This window comes from Meles meles, chromosome 4 (assembly GCF_922984935.1).
Source record: "Meles meles chromosome 4, mMelMel3.1 paternal haplotype, whole genome shotgun sequence".
Lineage (NCBI taxonomy): Eukaryota > Metazoa > Chordata > Mammalia > Carnivora > Mustelidae > Meles > Meles meles.
The window spans coordinates 53464951-53486564 of NC_060069.1; the positions used below are offsets into that span (position 1 = coordinate 53464951).

General features: G+C 44.4%; 1 protein-coding gene across 2 annotated transcripts in view; it reads left to right on the forward strand.

Annotated features, from left to right (window-relative positions):
• Nucleotides 1-20155, forward strand: part of ETV5 (ETS variant transcription factor 5) — a 59249-nt gene extending 39094 nt beyond the window's left edge. For both annotated transcript variants that reach the window (XM_046003134.1, XM_046003133.1), the window contains exons 8-13: nucleotides 2008-2267; nucleotides 4495-4554; nucleotides 9131-9199; nucleotides 9359-9528; nucleotides 13910-14011; nucleotides 17571-20155. In XM_046003134.1, the coding sequence (XP_045859090.1) occupies nucleotides 2008-2267; nucleotides 4495-4554; nucleotides 9131-9199; nucleotides 9359-9528; nucleotides 13910-14011; nucleotides 17571-17792 (883 nt within the window). In that variant the 3' untranslated portion in view covers nucleotides 17793-20155. The remainder of the gene's footprint in view (nucleotides 1-2007; nucleotides 2268-4494; nucleotides 4555-9130; nucleotides 9200-9358; nucleotides 9529-13909; nucleotides 14012-17570) is intronic.
• The last annotated feature ends 1459 nt before the right edge of the window (nucleotides 20156-21614 follow it).

Sequence of the window (21614 nt, forward strand, 5' to 3'; positions counted from 1 at the left end):
TTATTGCCCTGTCTTATCATAAAGTAGTGTATATTTATTAAACTGTAGATGAGCAAAAAAAGAAAATCCCCTAATATCATAACCAACCAAAGATAAGCAGTATTCATATTTATATAAGTATGTAGATCTCTCCAAGGTTTGTATGGCACCATACTTTTTTTTTCATAATTTTTATTTTTGCAAAAATTTGATGCTCTTTGGAACTATTTCACAATACGTCAAAGATATCTTTCCAGGTTCTTACATATTTGTGTATGACATCATATTCGATTGTTGCTTTCAACTCAGTCGCTGTATCACAATGTGCTTAGCCAGTTTCCTTGTTGGAGGCTTGCACTGGTGGCTGTCCTTGTAGCTAGATCTCATCACATCTATGATTTCAGTGCTTTTTGTGTACCAGGCACAGTTCTGTTAACCACCTGTTCATCCTCCAAGTAACCAGGACAAACCTTTCTCTCTTAGTACTTTTTTGATCGCTGATGAAATTGAACTGCTTTTTTGTTGATGATCATTAGTGTTTCTTCTTTATTTATGTCTGTTACCAATTTTTTTCTACTGGGATAGTCATTCTCTACTGATTTTTAAAAACTGCTTGTTGTCAACAGTATTAACATTGCTGTACCTATTAGAGACTTTTCCCCAGCTTGTTTGACTTTTGTTTTTGATGTTTGCTGACTGTTAGAGACATTCTCCTCAGTTTGTATTCTTTTGATTTTGTTTCTGATGTTTTTTGACCTGTAGAAATTTATACAATGAGGAATATCCATATTTATCTTGACGATTTCCATTGTTGGTATGATGCATAGAAAGCTTTTCCCTCACTCCAAGATCATATGTTTCCACATATATTTTCTCTGCCATTAAGGTTTCACATTGAGGGGCTCCTGGGTGGCTCAGTGGGTTAAGCCTCTGCCTTTGGCTTAGGTCATGATCTCAGGGTCCTGGGATCGAGCCCCACATTGGGCTCTCTGCTTAGCAGGGAGCCTGCTTCCCCCTCTCTCTGTCTGCCTCTCTGCCTACTTATGATTTCTCTCTCTGTCAAATAAATAAATAAAATCTTAAAAAAAAAAAAAAGAGGTTTCACATTGAAATCTTGAATCCATTTGAAATTTATTTTGACATGTGGTATAAAACAAGGACCTATCCCCCCCACCCACACACACACACTAATTTCAAATGCTAACTTTAACAAGTAGTAAATTTTGGAATATACCTCAGTTTTTTACTTCCCTTTCAATTCCTTTGATATGCCTGTCTTTCATTCCTTGTATTACTGTTTTCATTACTGCAGTTTTAGAAAATTTGTGAATATCTAATATATCATCATTTCTTTTCAAAAACTATTTAATATTTTAAATAAAATTTAGAATCATTTTATCAAGTTGATTGGGAAGTCATTGCTTTAAAAAATAATTAACAAACGAATAGCTTCAAAGTCCTAAATATTTTCTCTTTAATTTAATTTTCTTTCTTTTCCTCAGAAAATAGTTTTAAGGTTTTATTCTTATATGGCCTGCACATTTCCTGATTATTCCTAGAGATTTTCTATTTTTTATTGCTATTATGAATGGGTTTCTTAAATTACATTTTCTAACTGGTCAATCTGTACTCTTTGGTCTTTAAAATTTAATTCTATCTACAGGTAAAAGAAGGAATGAACTAGTAAATATATGTATATGTTAGTCGTATTTGCAAATAAGTGGTCGTATATATTTAGACACATAATCTGGCCCAAATGTACAGATGGACTGTGTGAAATAAATGTGCGTGGGAGACAAGAGGCTATGTGTCATTGCTTTGATTTTTTTTTTTTTTTTGCCACTCCCTGACTCAAGAGGTCTGAACTATGCCATATAATTTGGGGAAGAGGGTAAAATGTTTGGAAATAAGCATTAATAAGTGCTTTGCAAATAATTTCATTTATCTGAACTTCTAATTCCTATGCTAAATCAGAGGAGGCATATATCATGTTCTTAGTTAAAAACTATAACTACTTTCTTCTTACAGATTTCAGAGACAACTGTCTGAACCCTGCCACCCCTTCCCTCCTCAATCAGGAGTTCCTGGAGATACTCGCCCCAATTACCACCGGCAAATGTCAGAACCTATTGTCCCTGCAGCTCCCCCGCCCCCTCAGGGATTCAAACAAGAATACCATGATCCACTCTATGAACATGGGGGCCCAGGCATGCCAGGCCCCCCAGCACATGGGTTCCAGTCACCAATGGGAATCAAGCAGGAGCCCCGGGATTACTGCGTTGATTCAGGTTAGCATAAAATCATGCCATTCCTTTCTTCGTTCTCTCATTTATCTGTCTGACTGTTATTGTCTTCTGTGTGCGGAGCTTTAGGGAGTAGCTTTACTAAAAATCGCCCTCAAAGAACTTAGGAGCTAGTAAAGCAGACTTGTTTATGCACAACTGAGTATAAAACCAAACAGAAGGGGCGCCTGGGTGGCTCAGTGGGTTAAAGCCTCTGCCTTCGGCTTGGGTCATGATCCCAGGGTCCTGGGATCGAGCCCCACATTGGGCTCTCTGCTCGGCGGGGAGCCTGCTTCCTCCTCTCTCTCTGCCTGACTGTCTGCCTACTTGTGATCTCTATCTATCAAATAAATAAATAAAGTCTTTAAAACAAACAAACAAACAGAAAAGCCATCCCGTGGTAGGAAGGGCAGTAGGCGTTGAGAGGTGGTGGGGAGTACACCTCTGAATCCAAGCCTAAAGATCCAGTCATGGTGATGCCCTTTTGTAAGATCTTAGGATCCCTGGACCTAGGAAATATCATTTCTGCATTTCAGTCCTTGCCCCTAGCTTTATGGCTTTCCTTTTGGATATAGTAGACTCACCAACTCCCAATATGGGCATGAGGAAGAGAGCCTACATGTAGGGTGGGATTCTTTCTGTTCTTGGAATGAATGGTATTTTGAGAAGCACCAGGTATGCCATGATTATATGGGGTGCGGGGTACACCATGGAGAAGGCTATCTTGTTGATTGCTTCATGGGATTCACTGCCCTATTGCATTGCTTTCACCTGGGAAAGTTCCTGGTGTCCTTCAGAGGCTATTGGTGTACACAGGGAGAGGGCACCTGTTGTCTATTTGTGGGTGACCTCTTGTCTGGAGACGTAAGCACATCAAGAAGTTTAAGGTGTACTTGGGGGCTCTCCCCCGACCACCACACACTCGTTCACTAACTATGTATCTTCCAGGCCCGGTAGCTAAAGTGACATCATTAGGGAAAGAAGAGTTGGAATGCTGCAGTTTGCACATTTTGAAACTGTTTCCTCCTCTTCTCTTCCTCTTCTTTCAGAAATTACTGAAACTTCTTCAGTCTTTTCTTGCAGTTGGTGCTAAAGGAATTTGAGGGTGGTAGCTAGGCCTTCAGCCTTTTCCATGGGTGCTTTTCTTGAAAAACCTGGGGGAGCAGTGGGGCAGTACGTATTTGAACGACTTTTGCAAATGGAATAGGATATGCAGTTTGCTCTTGGCCTTCTAGGAGATGATATATAGATTGCTCAATTCAGGCAGAAATGGATTATGGGAAAGGCTGTGAAGTAGACAGAAGGGAGACATCTGTTGCTTTATGATATTAAAAAAAAGTACCAAGTGCATGTATAGGTATTGATAGCTTGTAAAATTCCCACTGGCACTCCTCCTGAAGGCTTTGATGTATTTTTCTCAGGAACAGGCATGACCAGCAACAGTTTTCCTTTGGGATTGACATTTTAATCCATCCTGGCGAGTTTTTCACCCACCCCACTCCCTTAAAGCAAGACACTCAGCAGATGTTACCATATCTGCAACTCGTGTGTCCCGTATGGGCACAGCTCAACGTACCAGCCTTCCTCTCAGTGGACATCTTGGTAACCTGACGCTCGAAGAAGAGCTCACTTGACCACGGGTTTCATTCCAACACTTCCAACATGTGGGAATGTACTTGCAAAGGGCAAGTTCCCCCCTCCCCTCCTGCCAGCTCTTGTACTGGCTTCCTAACCTCAAATCCCCAAATCTCTTTGGCCCAGAAAGCACCCTCATCCATTGGAGCAGAATTGGATGTGACTGTCAGCTGTAAATGGGAGCAAATTGGGAAAGATCTAAAGCACCCCTCATCCCATTCTAACCCCTGGAGCCCCTGAGTCAGTAGAGACAGAAGGCCAAGCTTGGCCTTTTGAAAGCCAAGTTTTTTTTCTACCATTAACTCTCTCCCCAGAGTTGGTGCTAATTTCTAAGATGAACAAGTCATGAGAATAAAGCATTATTTTTTCCTACTCATTCTTTTGATGAGGAGCCAAGAGTCCTACTTTCAAATGGTGGGTGATGGTGTTGCCCATGTTGTCTGTTAGGGTGACACCTCTCTCCCAGGTCAGGACAAGAAAGACATGACCTGGGAGCAGGAGACGGTCTAGGGGGCTTTACCACAGGGCTGCAAGTCAAGAGATGTGCTGACTCACCTGCAGAAACTACTGACAGGGTGTATGTCTGTTTTTCTTTCAGAAGTGCCTAACTGCCAGTCGTCCTACATCAGAGGGGGGTATTTCTCCAGCAGCCATGAAGGTAAGTAACTTTTTAAAAAAGAGTATTCAGGGGCACCTGGGTGGCTCAGTGGGTTAAAGCCTCTGCCTTCGGCTCAGGTCATGATCCCAGGATCCTGGGATCGAGCCCTGCATCGGGCTCAGTAGGGAGCCTGCTTCCTCCTCTCTCTCTCTGCCTGCCTCTCCGCCTACTTGTAATTTCTGTCTTTCAAATAAATAAATAAAATCTTTAAAAAAAAAAAAAGAATATTCAAACAAACTGAAAATTACTCAACTCCCACGCTAAGATTTGGGATCATAGATAGGTTAAACCTTTCTTGAGTCATGAAAGTGAGAACTCACTGACAGTAACCTTCAGTCATTCTGCGGCACGGTCCTGAACGCAGTGAGGGCCACCGTCATTTTCAATAGTAATGACTCTAACTTTTCAGAGTTCATGAGATAATATGAAGAAAAAATAAACCAATAAAGCAAATAAAATTTCCATCCAAGGAGATGTATCTAGCAGTATATAACATTGCCAGCCTGAATGAGCACTTGGGAACTGTGTGACGACTTGAGATGGTAGGTTTAGGACTTTTTCTCTGAACGCTGAAACAGGGAAGGGTTTTTTTTTTTTTTTTCTTAAAACATTTTCCCCAGAAGTAGGTCTTGTCTTTTGTCATATACATCTCTCCTTAAATACCCAGAGAGGTGTGATTCCCCAAAGCCATGGCATCAGCTTCACCTGGGATCTGTTGGAAAGGTGGGTTCTCGGGAATCCCCCCCTCCACCTACTGCCTCAGAGGCTCCAGGGGCCCAGCACTCCCTGTGGTGACATGCCTTTCAGGTGGTCCTGATGCTCGCTCTGGTTTGAGAACTATTATAGCACTGGGAGTTGCAGCTTTGGCTGCATGTTAGAATCAGCTGGGAGCTTTCAAAACTTTTGGTGTCTGGGCTTCACCCAGAACAATTAATCAGAAATTCTGGGGTGGGTCTTAGACATTAGTTCTTTTTCAAGGTCCCCAGGTATTCCAATGTGTATCCAAGGAGGACTGAAAAGCTAATGGGACAGTACTAGGAAGCACCTGCTCGTTTGTGTCATGATTGGTTCACAAGCATGATCTCTATGGGGAGCTGCTTCCCACTGACCTGGAGAGAGGTGAGACCCAGTGGGGCTGCACTGGGTGCCCGAGAATATTCTGGAGTGCGTGTCCAGCCCTGGGAAGGAAGGGCTGTCTACCGGACCTCTGACTGCAATCGATCAGCACAGCTGTGCGAGGCTCTCTTCCAGGTTCCTGAATGTTTCTGCGGCAGCAATTGATGTCTGCAGCAGGCAAACTGGGAGGGGGTAGGGGAAGAGAGGGAGGAAAACATTTTGCATAATTACAACATTTAGGAAGGAGCATGCTCTTAAAGGAAATATTTTTAGTAAAGCATTGGGCTGCTTACTACACACAGAATATCTGGCGAGTTTGTATGTTTTCCCCCTACTCTCTTCCATTCCTCTACCTGACCCCCCACGCAGCGGAGAAGCTAGTTTCAAAGAGACCTGCATTTTAATTGCTCTAAATTACTGTGATGTGGCTTCTCCTTCCTTCTAGAGGCTTGACCACAGATGCCAGTTAGTGAAACAAGTGTTTCTGATTGGCATCTGTGATTACTAAGATAGCCATCCTGCCTTAGCATTCGTTCACCTGGAATCTCTGCACAGCGGGTGAATCTTTCATTTCCACTGGGCTCCTCAAATAGGTTCTTCCTTCCTGCAACCTTTGAGTGGTGGGATGGTTGTGGCCACAACTGCTGTAACTGCGGGGGCAAATTCAACTGACTTAATTTCACATAAGCCAACAGCACCTTGCAGATGTTTAGAGAACCTCGTGGGGCAGCGACTAGAAACCACAGATACACTGAAACGACACTCAAGGGCAGGCCCTCATCTGATTGGTTTGAAAGCCAAACCTAGAATTTCATGTAGATTTACCTTTTTTTTTTTCCTGTATACAGTGAATGTATTATCCTTACAGATAATACAAGTTTGACAGATGTGTAAATTTCAAAGAGTTTCCTTATAATGGCTTTATAATAAGGCCCTTAAAACATCACTGGAGTATCAGAATCCAGAGGGAAAGTCAGGAAATTTATAGGTTCCTGGCAGCCAAGGCAGAAAGGAAGAAAGAAAGAAAGGGAAAAATAGAAAGAAAGGAGGGAGGGAGAGAAGGGAGGGAGAGATAGAAAAGAAGGAAGGAAGGGAGAAAGAAGAAAAAGAAAGAAGGAAAGAAAGGAATGTAGAAAGAAGAAACATGAGGAGGGATTATGTAATTCTTATTGATAATAGAAAGTATAACAGTTTGTCATAAAAGTCAGTTTCCTGGTACCAGATTGGGAAATAAATTTATCATAGGATTCACTGAAACCCTGACTTAAAAGCAAGTGTTGTGTCCTTAAATCTTTTTTTAATGGAGATTCTTTCATATTTATTCAAATATTTGTTGAGCACTTATTATGTACAAGGCGATATGAGAATACAAAGATATTCAGGACATGTTCTTTATCCTCAAGGAATTTAGAACCCATGAGAGATACTGTATGAGATAAAGCTCTCACATTATCCAGTTTATTTCTTTTTTGGAAGGGGGTGAGGGAGACAGAGAATCTTCAGGCCCAATCTCACAACACTGAGATCATGACCTGAGCCGAAATGAAGAGTCAGACACGTAACCGACTGAGCCACTCGGGCCCCCCTACCATTAATTTCTTAATAGTACTCATTACAATGTACAGTTAGTATCTTAATCTTTTTAACTCTCCTTTATCGTACACTTATGTGCCAGGCACTACTCTTGACACCAAGGTAAAAAGATAAACAGATCAATGTAACAGAGTATATATTAATAACCCATATTCTCACACAACTAATTCTCATACAATTAGCATCTTCCCCTGTCTGCAAGTGAGGAAGCTGGAGCACAGAGAGGTCACACAGCGAATTCAGGTCCGTCAGTCCGGATCCATGGCCCACGCTCTATAATGCTCCCCACTACCCCAAGTCTCACTTTTCTTTCCCAATAGTCTCCTGCCTTTGGGATACAAGCCCCATGAGAGCAAGCACCAAGTCTCTGTTCTTCTTGTTACCCACCCTCTTCTAGCACAGTGCCTGGCATAAATATTTATTGGATTAAATAATAAACAAATGTCAATAAAATATGCTAATAAATAAATGTCAGTAAAATATACTTCCTTTGATATCGTGGGGCAAACCAAGAAATAGTGCTTCGGGCTGAGAAAATAAAAATGAGTAGCACACACCCTAAGGTAATCTCAGTCTCTTCCAAGGTGGGCAGTGCTTTCCCAGTCCCAGGCCTTTTAAACAGAGCACTGGTCCTGCCAAGAAGAACTTGATCTTGGCCGATTGTGAAGAAAGAACAGATTATTTCCTGGCGTCTTTACCTGTGAACTTTCCAAGTCCTAGCAAATCCTTCTCCAAATCTCATGCTAGTCATTCACCGCAGCGCAGGCTCACGGCATCTCCGCACCACACACCTGCCATGCACCTACCCAACACACGCACACCCCTGTACTGCCCACCCAGCTGGACAGAGCAGGGTACATGGCTGAGCTCATGGGAACTGCCAGGACTCTCTGCTGAGGAGTGTGCTGGAAGGGGAGTGGGGCTGGCATGCTCACCCCTTAGAAACAGGCTTGGCCACAGGGAGCGATGTGGTCCCATCAAGCCTATTACCTGACTTTGATTTGAACTGCTGATCTTGTCGGTGCCTGGTGACGTGACTGGGTGGTCAGCACGGAAGGCGCACATTCTGGATTGAGAGTGCCGGCCATCCTTCCTTCTCCTTGACCCCTTTCACTTTTTGCCCTCCCTTCCTTTCATTTCCACTTACATGTGTTGAGCCCATCAGTTCCCCTTTTTTGACCTCTGGTTTATTAGCTCTACAATGAACAAGTTTTTTGTTTTTTTTTTTTTAAAGAGTTAATGAACAAGTTTTTATTGCTAGGAAGTCTCTTCAGATTTCTTCCATTATGTCTGGTGATAAGACTTCCAGCTTGCTTTTAAATGTATTGCTGGTCACAATCCTCCACAGGCCCAAGTCTTTACTCATTTCGGCAGCGTTGTCCACCCTCCAAGCTCTTTCATAATTGAATGAGGTACACGGGCAGCCTCGACAATTCCTGGGAAAGGTTGAAATTAATATTTGCTAAAAGGAAAATGGCAAGACTATGTACAGATCAACCAAATCCTCCCAGGTAGGCCAACAGAAATAGATGAGTTGTCTTTTCAGATATAAAAGCTTAGTCATGGCAACACGGACCTATACAGACCTTATAACAAGATGTGAAGGACCTTACTAGTGACTCACCACTTCCCTGAAGTCTTAGCTCAAGTAGGAGGAATCGATGCTTCTCTGACTGAGGCATCAGAACAGCAAGGCCTAAGTCCTTTTGAAGCCCTGTCAGATTCAGTCTGGCAAACATATGGTAATTAGTAGGGCTTAGGACCTGAAATAGCAGAATTCCATTTTAGTCCTTAAAACCAGAGTTTTGGTAGGATACAGATAGAATTTGTTAAGCAGCATGATCATTCTTCTTAAATTCTCCTTCAGGTTTTTCCTATGAAAAAGATCCCCGGTTGTACTTTGACGACACTTGTGTTGTTCCTGAGAGACTGGAAGGTAAGTAGCTCCTCTAGTTTGTTGCTAAGCCACAATGTCAGCGATATCAGAGCCCCTCAATCTTGTGAACGCCAGGTTGGCATTAACAACTCCTTCATGCCCAAATTGTCCAAGAAACCTAAGACTAAACTATTGCATGTATATCCTCATCCCAAATAGGCAAAGTCAAACAAGAGCCCACCATGTATCGGGAGGGGCCCCCTTACCAGAGGCGAGGTTCTCTTCAGCTGTGGCAGTTCCTGGTTACCCTGCTTGATGACCCGGCCAATGCCCACTTCATTGCCTGGACAGGCCGTGGCATGGAGTTTAAGCTGATAGAACCTGAGGAGGTAAGCACCGGTGCCGGGCTTGGAAGGTGTTTGATTGGTTGATGATGACAACGATGATGATGTCTGCTCTTGTTCAGTTCTCAACGGAAGCTTCTTACTGTGTTAAGGATGCTCTTCTCATTCAGATCCTCACCCGGCCAGTGGGCTTGGCAATTCTCTTCCTGTTACTAGGACAAGTTACAATTCAGGGACAGGCAAAGTTCTCCACTGTAGAAAACACAAGAAGTACTCGTAGCACGTCTGTAAAATCGGGAAGAGTGGGGCCACGAAGACTGCAGCCAGAGAGCAACTGTTTTCCACCTCGGAAAGTCTTTTTCAAGTGTTGTTTCAGTGATACCAATATGTTGGTGATACCAGCTTGTGTTGGTGTGGGTCCTCGTTTGTCACAGGCTATATTGGAGGCTATGTGAATGTATTGTATGACTTTGTGGGAATATCAGCTGCAACTGCAATACAACAGATTGTATATTTGAAATGACTCTACCCTAGAGAAATAAAAATGATCAGAAATGAGTCATTCTTATGGGCTTAGATTTTTCTTAAGTGTATTATGTGACATCACAATAGTTGAGAGGTAGCCCAAACCTTCATTATCCTAATAGAAAAAGAAACACTATTACTATTTGTTTGCCCAGAACTATTGACAGAAAGGCATATAGACAGCATCAGTATCATTTCTTCAGTGGGGAGAATCTACAGAACCCCTTTCCTGAATATCACATATGGAAGTAAATTAAATCATGTTCTCAGTTTAGCATATTCCAAAGGGGTTGATTTTAAATTTCTATTTGGTTTAGACTCTAGAGAAATTATAAATGGGGAAAAAAAACTGTCCTGAAAATCTGATGTAGGCTTCTTCTGGTAGCTTATACCTAGGCATTATAGTTAAACCAGCAGAGCAAAAGCTATCTTTGGGTTGGATGTAAATGAAATGGGAAGAGTCCTCTTAGCAGGCATTTGAGCAGGAATGGCAGTTTTAGATGTTGTTGGATTAACTCCAGGGCTCACCTCGGCACACCAAAGGGATCAGTTGGCCTGGGGGTCAATAGCAGGAAATAGCCACTTGGCACTTGGTTTGGAAGAAGAAAATGGTCTGAAAGTTAAGATGAGAAAAGGAAACTATGTGGATTGGAAATGTCTCAAGAATCCCAGCTAGTAGGAGGGTAAGGAAGGCTTCGCTAAAGGCAGTTATAGAAGAAGGATCTGTGGCATTCCCTGTCTTGCGTCCTTCATAAAAATGAAAGTGTGTCACCATCTCCCGTCATCACCCATTTCCGTTAAGACTGAGTCTCCCTTCAAAGGCGGAGTTTGGTACTCCTGTGTTTCTCGAAGGTTTTCCTGGAGCAAGTCAGGTGGAAAATGGAGCCATGCCCAAGAGCCATCCACCCTACAGGCTCTTCCTCCTAACCTGCACCGGTTGATCGGATGCTTGAAGAAAGCATGTTGCCTGGACTCACCGAGGCTTGCTGCAAGCAAGTCTATGTCTGTCATGGGGGCCGTCCTTATTGATTTGTCTCATTTCACAAACAGGAGCTTTTATTCCTTTATTGCCACTGCCTTAGGCCTGACCACAGGCTGTGCTGTTGCAGGTGAACCTGGCCATGACCCTCTGTAAAGCCGTTATTGAATCTTTGGCTCTCCTACCAGCTGGAAAGATGATGATGAACCGATGGTAAAAGGCTCCTGCTTTCATACTTGTTAGAGAAACTAACATTAGTCCAAAATGCTCATAAATGCCAAGTAGCCAAGTCACATGAGAGGCCTATTGTGGCCTTGCGCCTCCCTCAGCTGACAGGACAGCTTCGTTTCTGCAGGAATCCTTCTTTCCACCCCACCCTGAAATCCCCTGGCGCTCCATGAGCTCTGAGTGAGCCGCTCTCTGACGTTCCAGAACCACTTCTGTTCCGTGTGCACACTCTGGCCTCAGGACACGCAGTGGGCAGCGTTGGCTGAGCTCTTTCCCTCCCGGTTGTGTTAACTTCACCATCCCCACTCTTTGTTAAAGCTGGGAAGATACCAACTCCTTGAGAAAGCTGGAAGACGTTGTCATGGGGGGAGCTTGAAGGGTGAAGCGGAGGAGGAAGCTGTTTGGGACGTAATTGTAGGCAGCTGTGTGGCTGAGTAGTGCACTCTGGGTAATTATCCATAATATCCATTACACTGTGCATGGAAATTGTGGTTTTAGAGCTGCGTTTTGGCAGGCCCCCTAATCAAATGTCTTTTGATAGTCATCCAGCTTAGCACCCTCTCAATTATGACTGACTCGGCTTTAATCTGGAGCCATTTTAACTGTGAATCTGCATTAATGAATATTTTGGGGGGTAGGGTTGTTTGTTGAACATGTGGCAGATAACTGATGCCATGGGGAGGTTTAAAAGGATAGGCTTCGAGAAAGAGCTGCTCCCCGTGCTGTGGCTTGCTGTCTCTTGAAGAGGGAGGAAGAGAAATATGAGGGTTTTTTTTAACTCTTTCGGCCTCTGTCCTCAAGATGCGTGTGATCAAAGTAATGAATGGGAAAATGACAGAAAGAGCTGCTAACAAGCTCTTGCCTGCTCCCCTTCTCCCAGAAATGGGGCAGCCCTCATTTCTAGCAGCTTGCTGTTGTGCTTCATCATGCATTACTGTAGAAGGAGCAGCCCTAGGGAGGGCTCCTGAATCACAGGGCCCCGGCCCAAGAGGATGAGTCAGTAACTATGGCTACCAGAGCTGCTTGGAAGTCGGTGCGGATGCAGAACGGCGCTCCAGGAAGCCATTGCATATGCAAGTGACAGCAGAGAGAGGTCAGGGCTGAAGCTGAAGAATCTTCCAGAATTGATTTCCACCACTGAATACAGGAAGACGACAAGACTGGGCTTCCTTTTGGGTTCCCGGCAACTGGCGGGCTCACAGCAGTTCAAAGTCAGCTTCGTAGTCCTTGCTTTTGAACAGGGTAGAAGGACGTGTATTGGTTGAGCAGGTCTCTCTTGCACCGCTGTTTCTGTTGGTTGAAAATGTTTATCTTCTGTAGCCAAGGGATGGATTTTTGGTGAACTGTGCCTTTTTGGCTATTTCAGAGAGAGACTTGGATGGGTGCAGTATGGAGAAAGAAGGAGAGCCAGGGACATCATGCGTGCCATAGGGGCCCAAGGCACACGAATGGAAACTTCACTTTCACACGGTCTGTTGCAAGGCAGAGAGGAATCAGAATCATGGCTATTGAATTATTCTAATGTAATTAGGACAGACGCATTCTTCCTTGCTTATCAGATCATTTCTGGTATTTTTAAAGGTCATTTTAGAATCCTGATTTCAGAAGATGTTGCTTTCATTCTGCCCAGATGCTTTAAGTGAAATGCTTTTTTTTTTGATCCTCTTTCCCATTTGCAATCTCCCTACTTCCCACTCCATGTGTAACATCTGTTTTTTTAAAGATCAAAAGAATATAGTTACTTTGTTTTTGTTTTTTCTTAAGTTTCAAAAGTGACCTCAAAAATTCAAAACACGACCCCTGGTTTCCATACATTTAAATACCTCTGAGGAGACTCACATTTCTAAAGTTACTCTTCTCCTACATGGACAGTCATCCTTACAAGTAGGATTTGGACACTGGGATTCTTGAGAACAGAAATTGCTTGGCTGTCCTGACAATTGAGTAAACTCTACTAGGAAGTTTTCTTGCTATCAGGCATCTTTGCCTAAAACTCCAATTACATCTCCCCATCACTGCACCTCAGGTGGACTGGGTTGGATATAATGCACTTCAGAACTGTTTGGGAAGCCCTGTTAATTTTTCATTAAGTGGATAATGGTGCTGCATGTTTTAATGTCCATTCTGCAAGTCTGCTGGGAGCAGGGGATTGGATGGCAGTGGGCTGGAATGATCTGGTTCCCCTTACTCCATGAGCTGCAGTAAGTAAACAACTCCCAGCCCCTCGCCAATCTTATTAGAATTGAACTTTTGCTCTGCTGGCCCATTAGCAACTCACTAGTGTGTTTCTAATGTTTCAGGAATGACCATTCTAATTATTCCTTATTGACTGCTACAGAAACCATAGCACTTAATGGCAACATGTTAATGGTCTATGGGTATTGGTCAATAATTCATATGTGGAGAAACAGTAGAGAGCCTGCTTCCTCTGGGCCATTAGCCAAGCCCTCTGTAATCTTAAAGTGCTAGGATCCTTCCACCTCTGGATCTCACCTCTCTTAGCGGTTGTGACTGACTCATCGCTTCTGTTGAATATTGGATCTTGAGGGAATGAAGTATTTTTGCTTCCAGGTCAGGGAAGCGGACCACTGGCCAAAGCCGTCAAGTCTCAGAACTGGCACTCCCAGGATTGGGAGAATACCACTAGGCCCAACGAACGAGTTTCCATTGCTCTCTACTTCCCTGTCTCTTTAGGTTGCTCGGCGCTGGGGTATCCAAAAGAACCGGCCAGCCATGAACTATGACAAGCTCAGCCGTTCTCTACGCTATTACTACGAAAAGGGCATCATGCAGAAGGTGAGCAGTTACGAGAGGCACCTAGACTACTCTGACCACTTTCAAACGTATCAAGGGCTTCTGTAATACGACTGTATGTAATGGCTGGGAGAATATGTTAGCCTTGTAAGTGATTCTGTGGTAGGAAAAAACTTGGGAGAAAAAACTTGAGAGTGAAATGAGATGTAAAGAGTATTGCTAATGGTCTTTGGTACATGAACACCAGAGGTGCACATGGAACACACTATAGGAAAATTAGGCCCCCCAGCTTTACTTAAACTGCCTCTAATTACCAAAATGTCCAGAAACATCGGCCAACAGTTACATCTGTAAAGGAGTGCATGGAGGAATCAGTTTGAAGGCCTCCACTCCAGTAAGAGCTGAGCTGAAGTCTTTAGTTGTCAAAATACCCAGACCTCTAAATCTCTTGGTTTCGTACTCTCAATAGTGTTAGAGGAGTAAGGAAATCCTATTTCTCTTTCAGAACCTATAGAAAAAACTGGAACTCAAATGTAAAAAAACAACAACAACAAAAAAAACCACACAAGGTTTGTAGAATGGCAGCAGAATCAACTAGTACCAGGTCACTCTTTGCAGAATGAAAGCTAAGGCGTATTTTGAGGAAGCCGGTACAAAAATCCTCATTGGGATGGGTGGAAAGGGACCACGGTCTGAAAATTCCGTGGATAGGCAGAAGATGGGAATGGTTAATCATTGATTCATCTTTCTTAGCCACCGTATTTTATGCTGCGCTCTTACCCAGATTCTAACATTTACACATTTAGGCCATCTGGTGGGTAGCCAGGAAGATGCAGCGGCAGAAGCATACTGCCGTGGCTGCTGAAAACCTGTCTGTGCTGAGGCCAGGCTTATCTCTTTCATAGGCAGGTGGTAATGGGACCCCAGGTTCCTCTCACCACCTTCAAAAGTATTGAACAGTTTGCCATGGGCCTCTGGATAGAGAACAAAGGTGAAGATAAAGATAAAGTCTTGCAGACTTTCTAGTGTTTCATACAGACTCTAAGGCTATTGCTGGTCTGGGTACCATCACCAACTCCTGTTTCCTCACCCACGCTTGACTGCTTTCACTAGCATGGCCATCTTCTCTTAATTCGTGTAGTATCTGTTTACCAAAGAATATACACCACGTGCATGGAAGTCATCAAGCATATTAGAAAGTGGGGGAAAAAAGAACTATTAGACTGTCATTCCATTTAAGAACTAGAACATTCCTAATGCCTTCATTACCTGGCCAGCCGATCATCACCTCATCACTCCCAAGAATCTGATGTGCTGAGGTTGGGTCTCCTTTCTTGCCCCCAGTAGCCCCTGCGCACCTCCCCTTCACGGCCCTTCGGTCTGTACTGTACTGTGAGCTCCTCTGGGGCAGCGCTGAGGGTTCGACTATAGTGCTTGGCACAGAGTTGATAGACAATCTAGAATGGGCAGTCTCTCGACTTCTCCTTTCTGTAAAGTATACAGTTCCGTGGTTTTTTAAACGTATTCACAGAGTTGTGCAACCATCACCACAATCAATTTTAGAAGATTTTATCACCCCAGAAAGAAACCCCAAACCTATTCGCAATCACTTTCCATTTTCCCCCAAAACTTACACACACACACACACACACACACACACACACACACTCCCCTTTTAATGTTAATACTATCAGGTGGAATCCTAAAATTCAGGAAGAAGAGCTATTATTCCTTTGCTATTCCCAACTCCGGATCCAATCTGAGGGAATGTGACCAAGACACAATAACTTGAACTACCAACAGTGAGTTGTCCCTGGGACTAGGTCCTCAGTTGTTTCAGGAAGTGGAAGAGAACTTCATTTCTGAGGACAAAACAGGCAAAGAGTGCCAGGAGGCACAAGAATGAGGCTTAGATGGCTTCCAATCCTAACACTCCCATTTATTAGTTGGATGCTTTAGATTGACCTGCCAAAGCCTCTCTTCCCAACAAAACAAAACAAATAAACAAACAAAACAATTTAAAAAAAACCCTACTGTAATTTCACAGGGTAATATTTGTGAAAATGTCCCAGAGATAATACTATGCTATGCAATGTAAGGAATTGTTGTTATATTTATGACATGACCTATGAGGGAAAGAGAACTAATTAAGGGTAAATGATAGGATTCCCGCGTGGGGAGAGATACAGAAAACCTGGGGTCCCATACTCTCAGCTTTTGAAAGGGAAAATTGAGGTGCACAGAGGTTAAGACTCATTAGTGACTGAACGGGGATGGGAAGCCATCCACTCCTGGCCCCTGATCTCATATTATTTCCACTCTGCCCTTCTACCTCACTCTGCTGTATATATGTACTGGCTTTCAGGGTGGGCCATCAAGAGATTTAGGGTTAAGCCTATAACTTAAAAAAACTAAATAGGATTGACTGTGTACATCTGCTACCCTTACATCTTGCTTTGGTGAAGATGCTGCTTGTTCAGTTTTGCTCACACAGCCCCTAATTCCTAGTGCTTGAGTTCCAAAGAACATTGGTGCAGACAGCCATGTTCTGGTGACTAAACACACATGTCACCATAAAATAAGCTTTCGGACCTATTAGGAGAATTCTACCATTCCTCTCTAAGCTGCCACCATAGCAACAGATTTTTTTAAACCCAAGATTTGGAAGCAAAGCAATATTTCTGCAATTGAAAAGAGATTCTAGAATCACAACATAATAACCACAGGGCAGGGTAAGACTCAACCTTTTGAATTTTTCAGCTTAAACATGTTCATTTTATCAGTAATCTCAGTGGCCTTCCCTTGCCCCTTTGCATTACCCAAGCCAAGCAAGTTTTCAGGCTTGATTTTCAGTGGTGGAGGTCTTCTCGCACCGATGCTAACAACCAGCAGAGAATGGCTGATCCCATGGACCTGGATGGCTCAGCAGCTACATCACGAGGCCTTTGAATCAAGACGTTTGGTTCTAATAATAAGATAACGCATAAAAATCATTAAAAGGTAGTTAGTTCTTCAATGTAGCAGAACCATGGGATGCAAAATTTAAAACCATAGGTAAGCCAAAAAGCAGTTCTGTTGGGCTGTGGAATGCATTCAAATTTCCACATAGGCTCTACTGATCAAATTCCTAGCCCTTCGAAATAACAAAGCTGTACCGTGAAGACTGTGAACTTTGGCGGTAACTGAAAACATGGTCTGGCCTCTGCTTTTCACTTTTCAATTTCCTTGAAACACCAAGCACCGGCCAGGGTATAACCTTTCTTTCTCACCTGTGAATATAACACAGCGAGAGTTTTCCTCTAAAAGAACATAAATAAACAAACAAAAGGTGAGCCTATCTAGTGTGAATTTGAAATTCGGATGTCTTTCCGTCAGTCAACAAAACACTTGGCACGTAAGAGGTCCCCCAGATTTCTCAAAATAAATCGGAATGGTTTGGGCCATCAGCTACTAATGAGCGTCCTTTGGTCCCTGGTTCCTTGAAAACCTGTTGTCATATGAATATCTCATCATCCTTCCCTTCCCTTGGTTTCCTGCCCCCACCCCTGCAGCCCCGCACCCTGTTCCAGCTGGGCCTGAGAAGGTGTGCTTTCTCTCTCAGGTGGCCGGGGAGCGATACGTCTATAAATTTGTCTGTGACCCGGATGCCCTTTTCTCCATGGCCTTCCCCGACAACCAGCGTCCGTTCCTGAAAGCAGAGTCTGAGTGTCACCTCAACGAGGAAGATACCCTGCCGCTGACCCACTTTGAAGACAACCCAGCTTACCTCCTGGACATGGATCGCTGCGGCAGCCTCCCCTATGCCGAGGGCTTTGCTTACTAAGTTTCTGAGTGGCTGAGTGGCCGAACCCTAGAGCTAGCAGTTCCCATTCAGGCAAACGAGGGCAGTGGTTTTGTGTGTGTTTTTGGCTGTTCCTAAAGCTTGCCCTTTGAGTATTATCTGGAGAACCCAAGCTGTCTCTGGATTGGCACCCTTAACGACAGATACCTTGGCTGGGGAGTGGGAACAGGGAAGGGGCCGAAAAACCACCAAAAGGCTGGTGCCTCAGCTCTGATCCTGACAAGGTTTCTGGGAAAAGATTGCAAAGGAACCTCCTTTCCACGGACAATATCTGCAAAGCAATACCTTGTTCAGGTTAGTGCCCACAAACCGGGACAGAGTGTATGACAATCTGCATTGGTCATGGGCTACGAATTGCCTTTACATCAAAGGGCTCTGATTTGCACAATTTATTGACAAAGAAATGACAAACCCATAGAACGTTCGGCGACGAAGCTGGGGCGGCTCAGCCCGCGAAGGGTTAAAAGTAGATCTTAAAATTCGGAGAGCTCTTCAAGCTCAAGCTGAAATGTTTCCCCCTGGGTCTAGAAAGAAGGGGGTGAAAGTCAGAACAGCTGTTACCCACTCCGTGGTTCTCAAATAATAAACCGTCGCTACTCTTGGGAACCTTCTAGCCATGTGGTCACCACGTAGAACAAGCCCCCTTTCTCTTCCCAGTCACACGGCTGTGTGTGGATGGCTTTCATTGTAGAAGGGTGACTTAGACTTTTGACAGTATTTTGTTTTGCTTCGATTCGGGGGATCGTTTTGTTTTGGTGGTTGTTTTGGGAAAACAGTTTATAAACTGATTTTTGTAGTTTTGGTATTTAAAGCAAAAAAAAAAAAACAAACCTTTTGGTAACTGTGCACTGCGTCCTTAGCACGGCGGTGCCGACTGATGAAGACGCTGCAGCTTGAAAGGGGCTTTGCTGGGGGCGCCCCCTTAGCCACGCACAAGCCCACTCTATTGCCTGCTTTGTGCTTTCTGCACCAGACAGCCTGACGGAACATTTGCACCTGAGTTGTACATTTTTGAGGTGTGCAGGGCAGCCTGGACACACCGCTTAGATTCCATGTGTATAGTTCCCCGTGTCCTCTAACACGCCCTCTCTGGAAAGCATATGTACATAATACGCGTCATGTCCATTTGACACCTGGCCACCCGGTGGGAACCCTGGGGCTGTCTGCTGTCTCCCCGGGCATGACCGATGACAATTTCCATTTCATCAGTTCGTTTTCTTTTTTTTTTTTTTTCTTTAATTCTTGGACTTTAAACCCTGCATAGGATTCAATAGAGTTTGAGATGTACGTGTGACACTGACAGGTGAAACAGTGCTAGCAGTTTAGTTTCCCTCCACCTTATCAAAAAAAAAAAAGTTTACTCCAGATGCTGTATGATATTGGAAAGGTTTTCCACCACCCAGCTAAAGCGATGTGCAAGTCGGCCTCAGAGTAGAGGAGAAGTTCTTAGGAAGTGGTAGTGCCTTGCTGCCTGCTCCGCTGATAGGATCCCTCGCTCCCCACCTCCCGCCCCCCAGCGGCACTTAGCACGTTGATAATGACCCCTGGTCTGCACCTGCACCAGACAGTGCTGACCCGGTGAGGGGAAGAAACATGCTTTCCGTTGTTGCCTCTGAACAGGGTGCGCACCCGTCTCCTCTAGTCCCCCTTCTGACCAGCAGCAGCACGTTCGCAGAGGTTCAGTAGGGAGAAGGGGCGCGTTTTACAGCTATGAACACATAAGGTTTCCTGCTATTGGAAGCTAATTAGCCCGCCAAGGTATTGAACTTCTAGCTTGGGCCTTAATTAGTATTGTACTCTAATCAAAGGACTCTTCCCCAACCATATTTATAGCTCTCTAACCTACACATAGTCTATATATAGATGCATACTTCACCCCCAGCTGGCTAGAGATTTATTTGTTGTAAATGCTGTATAGAATTTGGTTTTTTTCTTCCTTCTCCTGGTTTGGGTTTTCTTTTCTTGATGGATTTACGCTGTCTTAACAAGTATGAAACTAACCCTCTGTAGCCTGAGCTCTCCCGCCCCCACCCCCACCCCCACCCCCACCCCCATGCTGTAACTACGGGGCCTGTGCTGTCACGGGACACAGGGTGGCGTATCACCGTTGCATTCCCATTGGACTCATGCACCTCCCGGATGGTTTTGGTTGTTTTTGTTTTTTTTTTTCTTTTGTTTTGTTTTATTTTTGCTTCTTTTCCAGAGTGTGGAAAGTCTACAGTGCAGAAAGGCTTTAACCTGCCAGTTGATTTGAAATACTTTCCCCCGCGCAGGGCCGTATGCAATCCTGCCAAGCTGCGTTATATTCTGTACTGTGTACAATAAAGAAGTTTGCTTTCAGTTTACCAAGTGCCTGAAACCTGCCTCTTTCTTGCCCTCCGTGGTCTCACTGGAAAGCAAGCAGAAGCCACCTGGCTTCCTCTCTCTCTCATTCTCTCTGATCTCCCTCTCCCCCCACCCCCGTTCTCCCTCTGTTCGTCTCAGCTATTTAACCTTACCAGTGGACTGGAGTTGAGACTAATTAAAGGAACCTGGAAATAGAAGTGCCCCATGCTCTTTGGCCTCACCTCTCAAACTCTGGCGAAAAATTGGGATCTGAAGCATGGGGAGGTAGAGAGGTCCTCTTCCCAGCCAGTGGTGAGCTGAGACCATCCCATCCCCCTAGGCCCACCTACCTGCTCAAAATTTGTAACCATTTGCCAAAGCCTAGCTCCCGTTTGGACCTTGGATTTTGTGAAAGATTACTAACTAGGCTAGAACTGTGAGTTCCAGAGTGATTGGAGCTCAGCCCCTCAGATACATACTTACAAAACCAATAAGCACCTAAGGAATTCTTCATTACTAATTTTCCCCCAACAAGCTTTGATCTCAACAAGTAAAATTTTTACCAGTATCAGGCTGTTACTTGAGAATGACAACGAAGACTTGGGGAAGTCTTGGCCTGTTTCTTTCCTGGCCATGCAGCAGAAGGAATTTTTCTTCCCGGGGTGTCTCCTCCTCGTGGGCATGTATTGTTGGGGTTGGGGGTGTGGTGGAAGGAAATATTGGCAGGGTGTGGGGCGAGGCCGTGCCGTGTTACTCTTTCACGCTTTTCTGCACCTTCCTTTGGGCTTTTCAAGACTCCCATTACAGGAGAGGAATAAGTAGAACCTTTTTTCAGGCCTCTTAACGGAAGACTTTCTGTAAATTTATCTACCATCTTCCTTTCACTGTTTTACAAGTCCGTAAGTGTACAAACATCTGAGACTGAATCCGTGCACAGCGGCTCGAATCGGAGCTTGTGGGGCCTGAATGCCTGCCACATAAACCCATTAGCTTCAACAGATTAAGAGGAGATGCCTGGGGACAAGGCAGGGGAGCCCAGGACAAAGCGAGCTCTGCCTCTCAGCTTCACCACGATAAGTGTGACAATCAGTTCCCCGTTATTCACGGGCTCGTTATCCAACCCGGGCCTGGACCCAGATCGTTAACCTAAAGCCGGAGGTCACCAAACACTGGGCCGCCCTTCTAGCGTTGGGCACTAGGATAAGGAAGCCCAGAAAATGTGAAGTTTACTCTTCATCGAGGTCCCCTTTCATGAGCCAAGCCAGGCAGACAATGCTTACTCAGTTGTTAGATGACAAAGAGGTAGTGTGAGGGCAAAAGAATGCGGTCATGAGAGCCCGGGTATGTGCAGAATCTAAATTCTAATGCAGCTGGGACAAACGCAGACGAATGTGGAAGAAAAACTTTACTCATGTACCCAGATGGTTGGACACCTTAGACAATCCGTTGCCCGGTGGTATAGGTGGCTGGAGCTCCGTG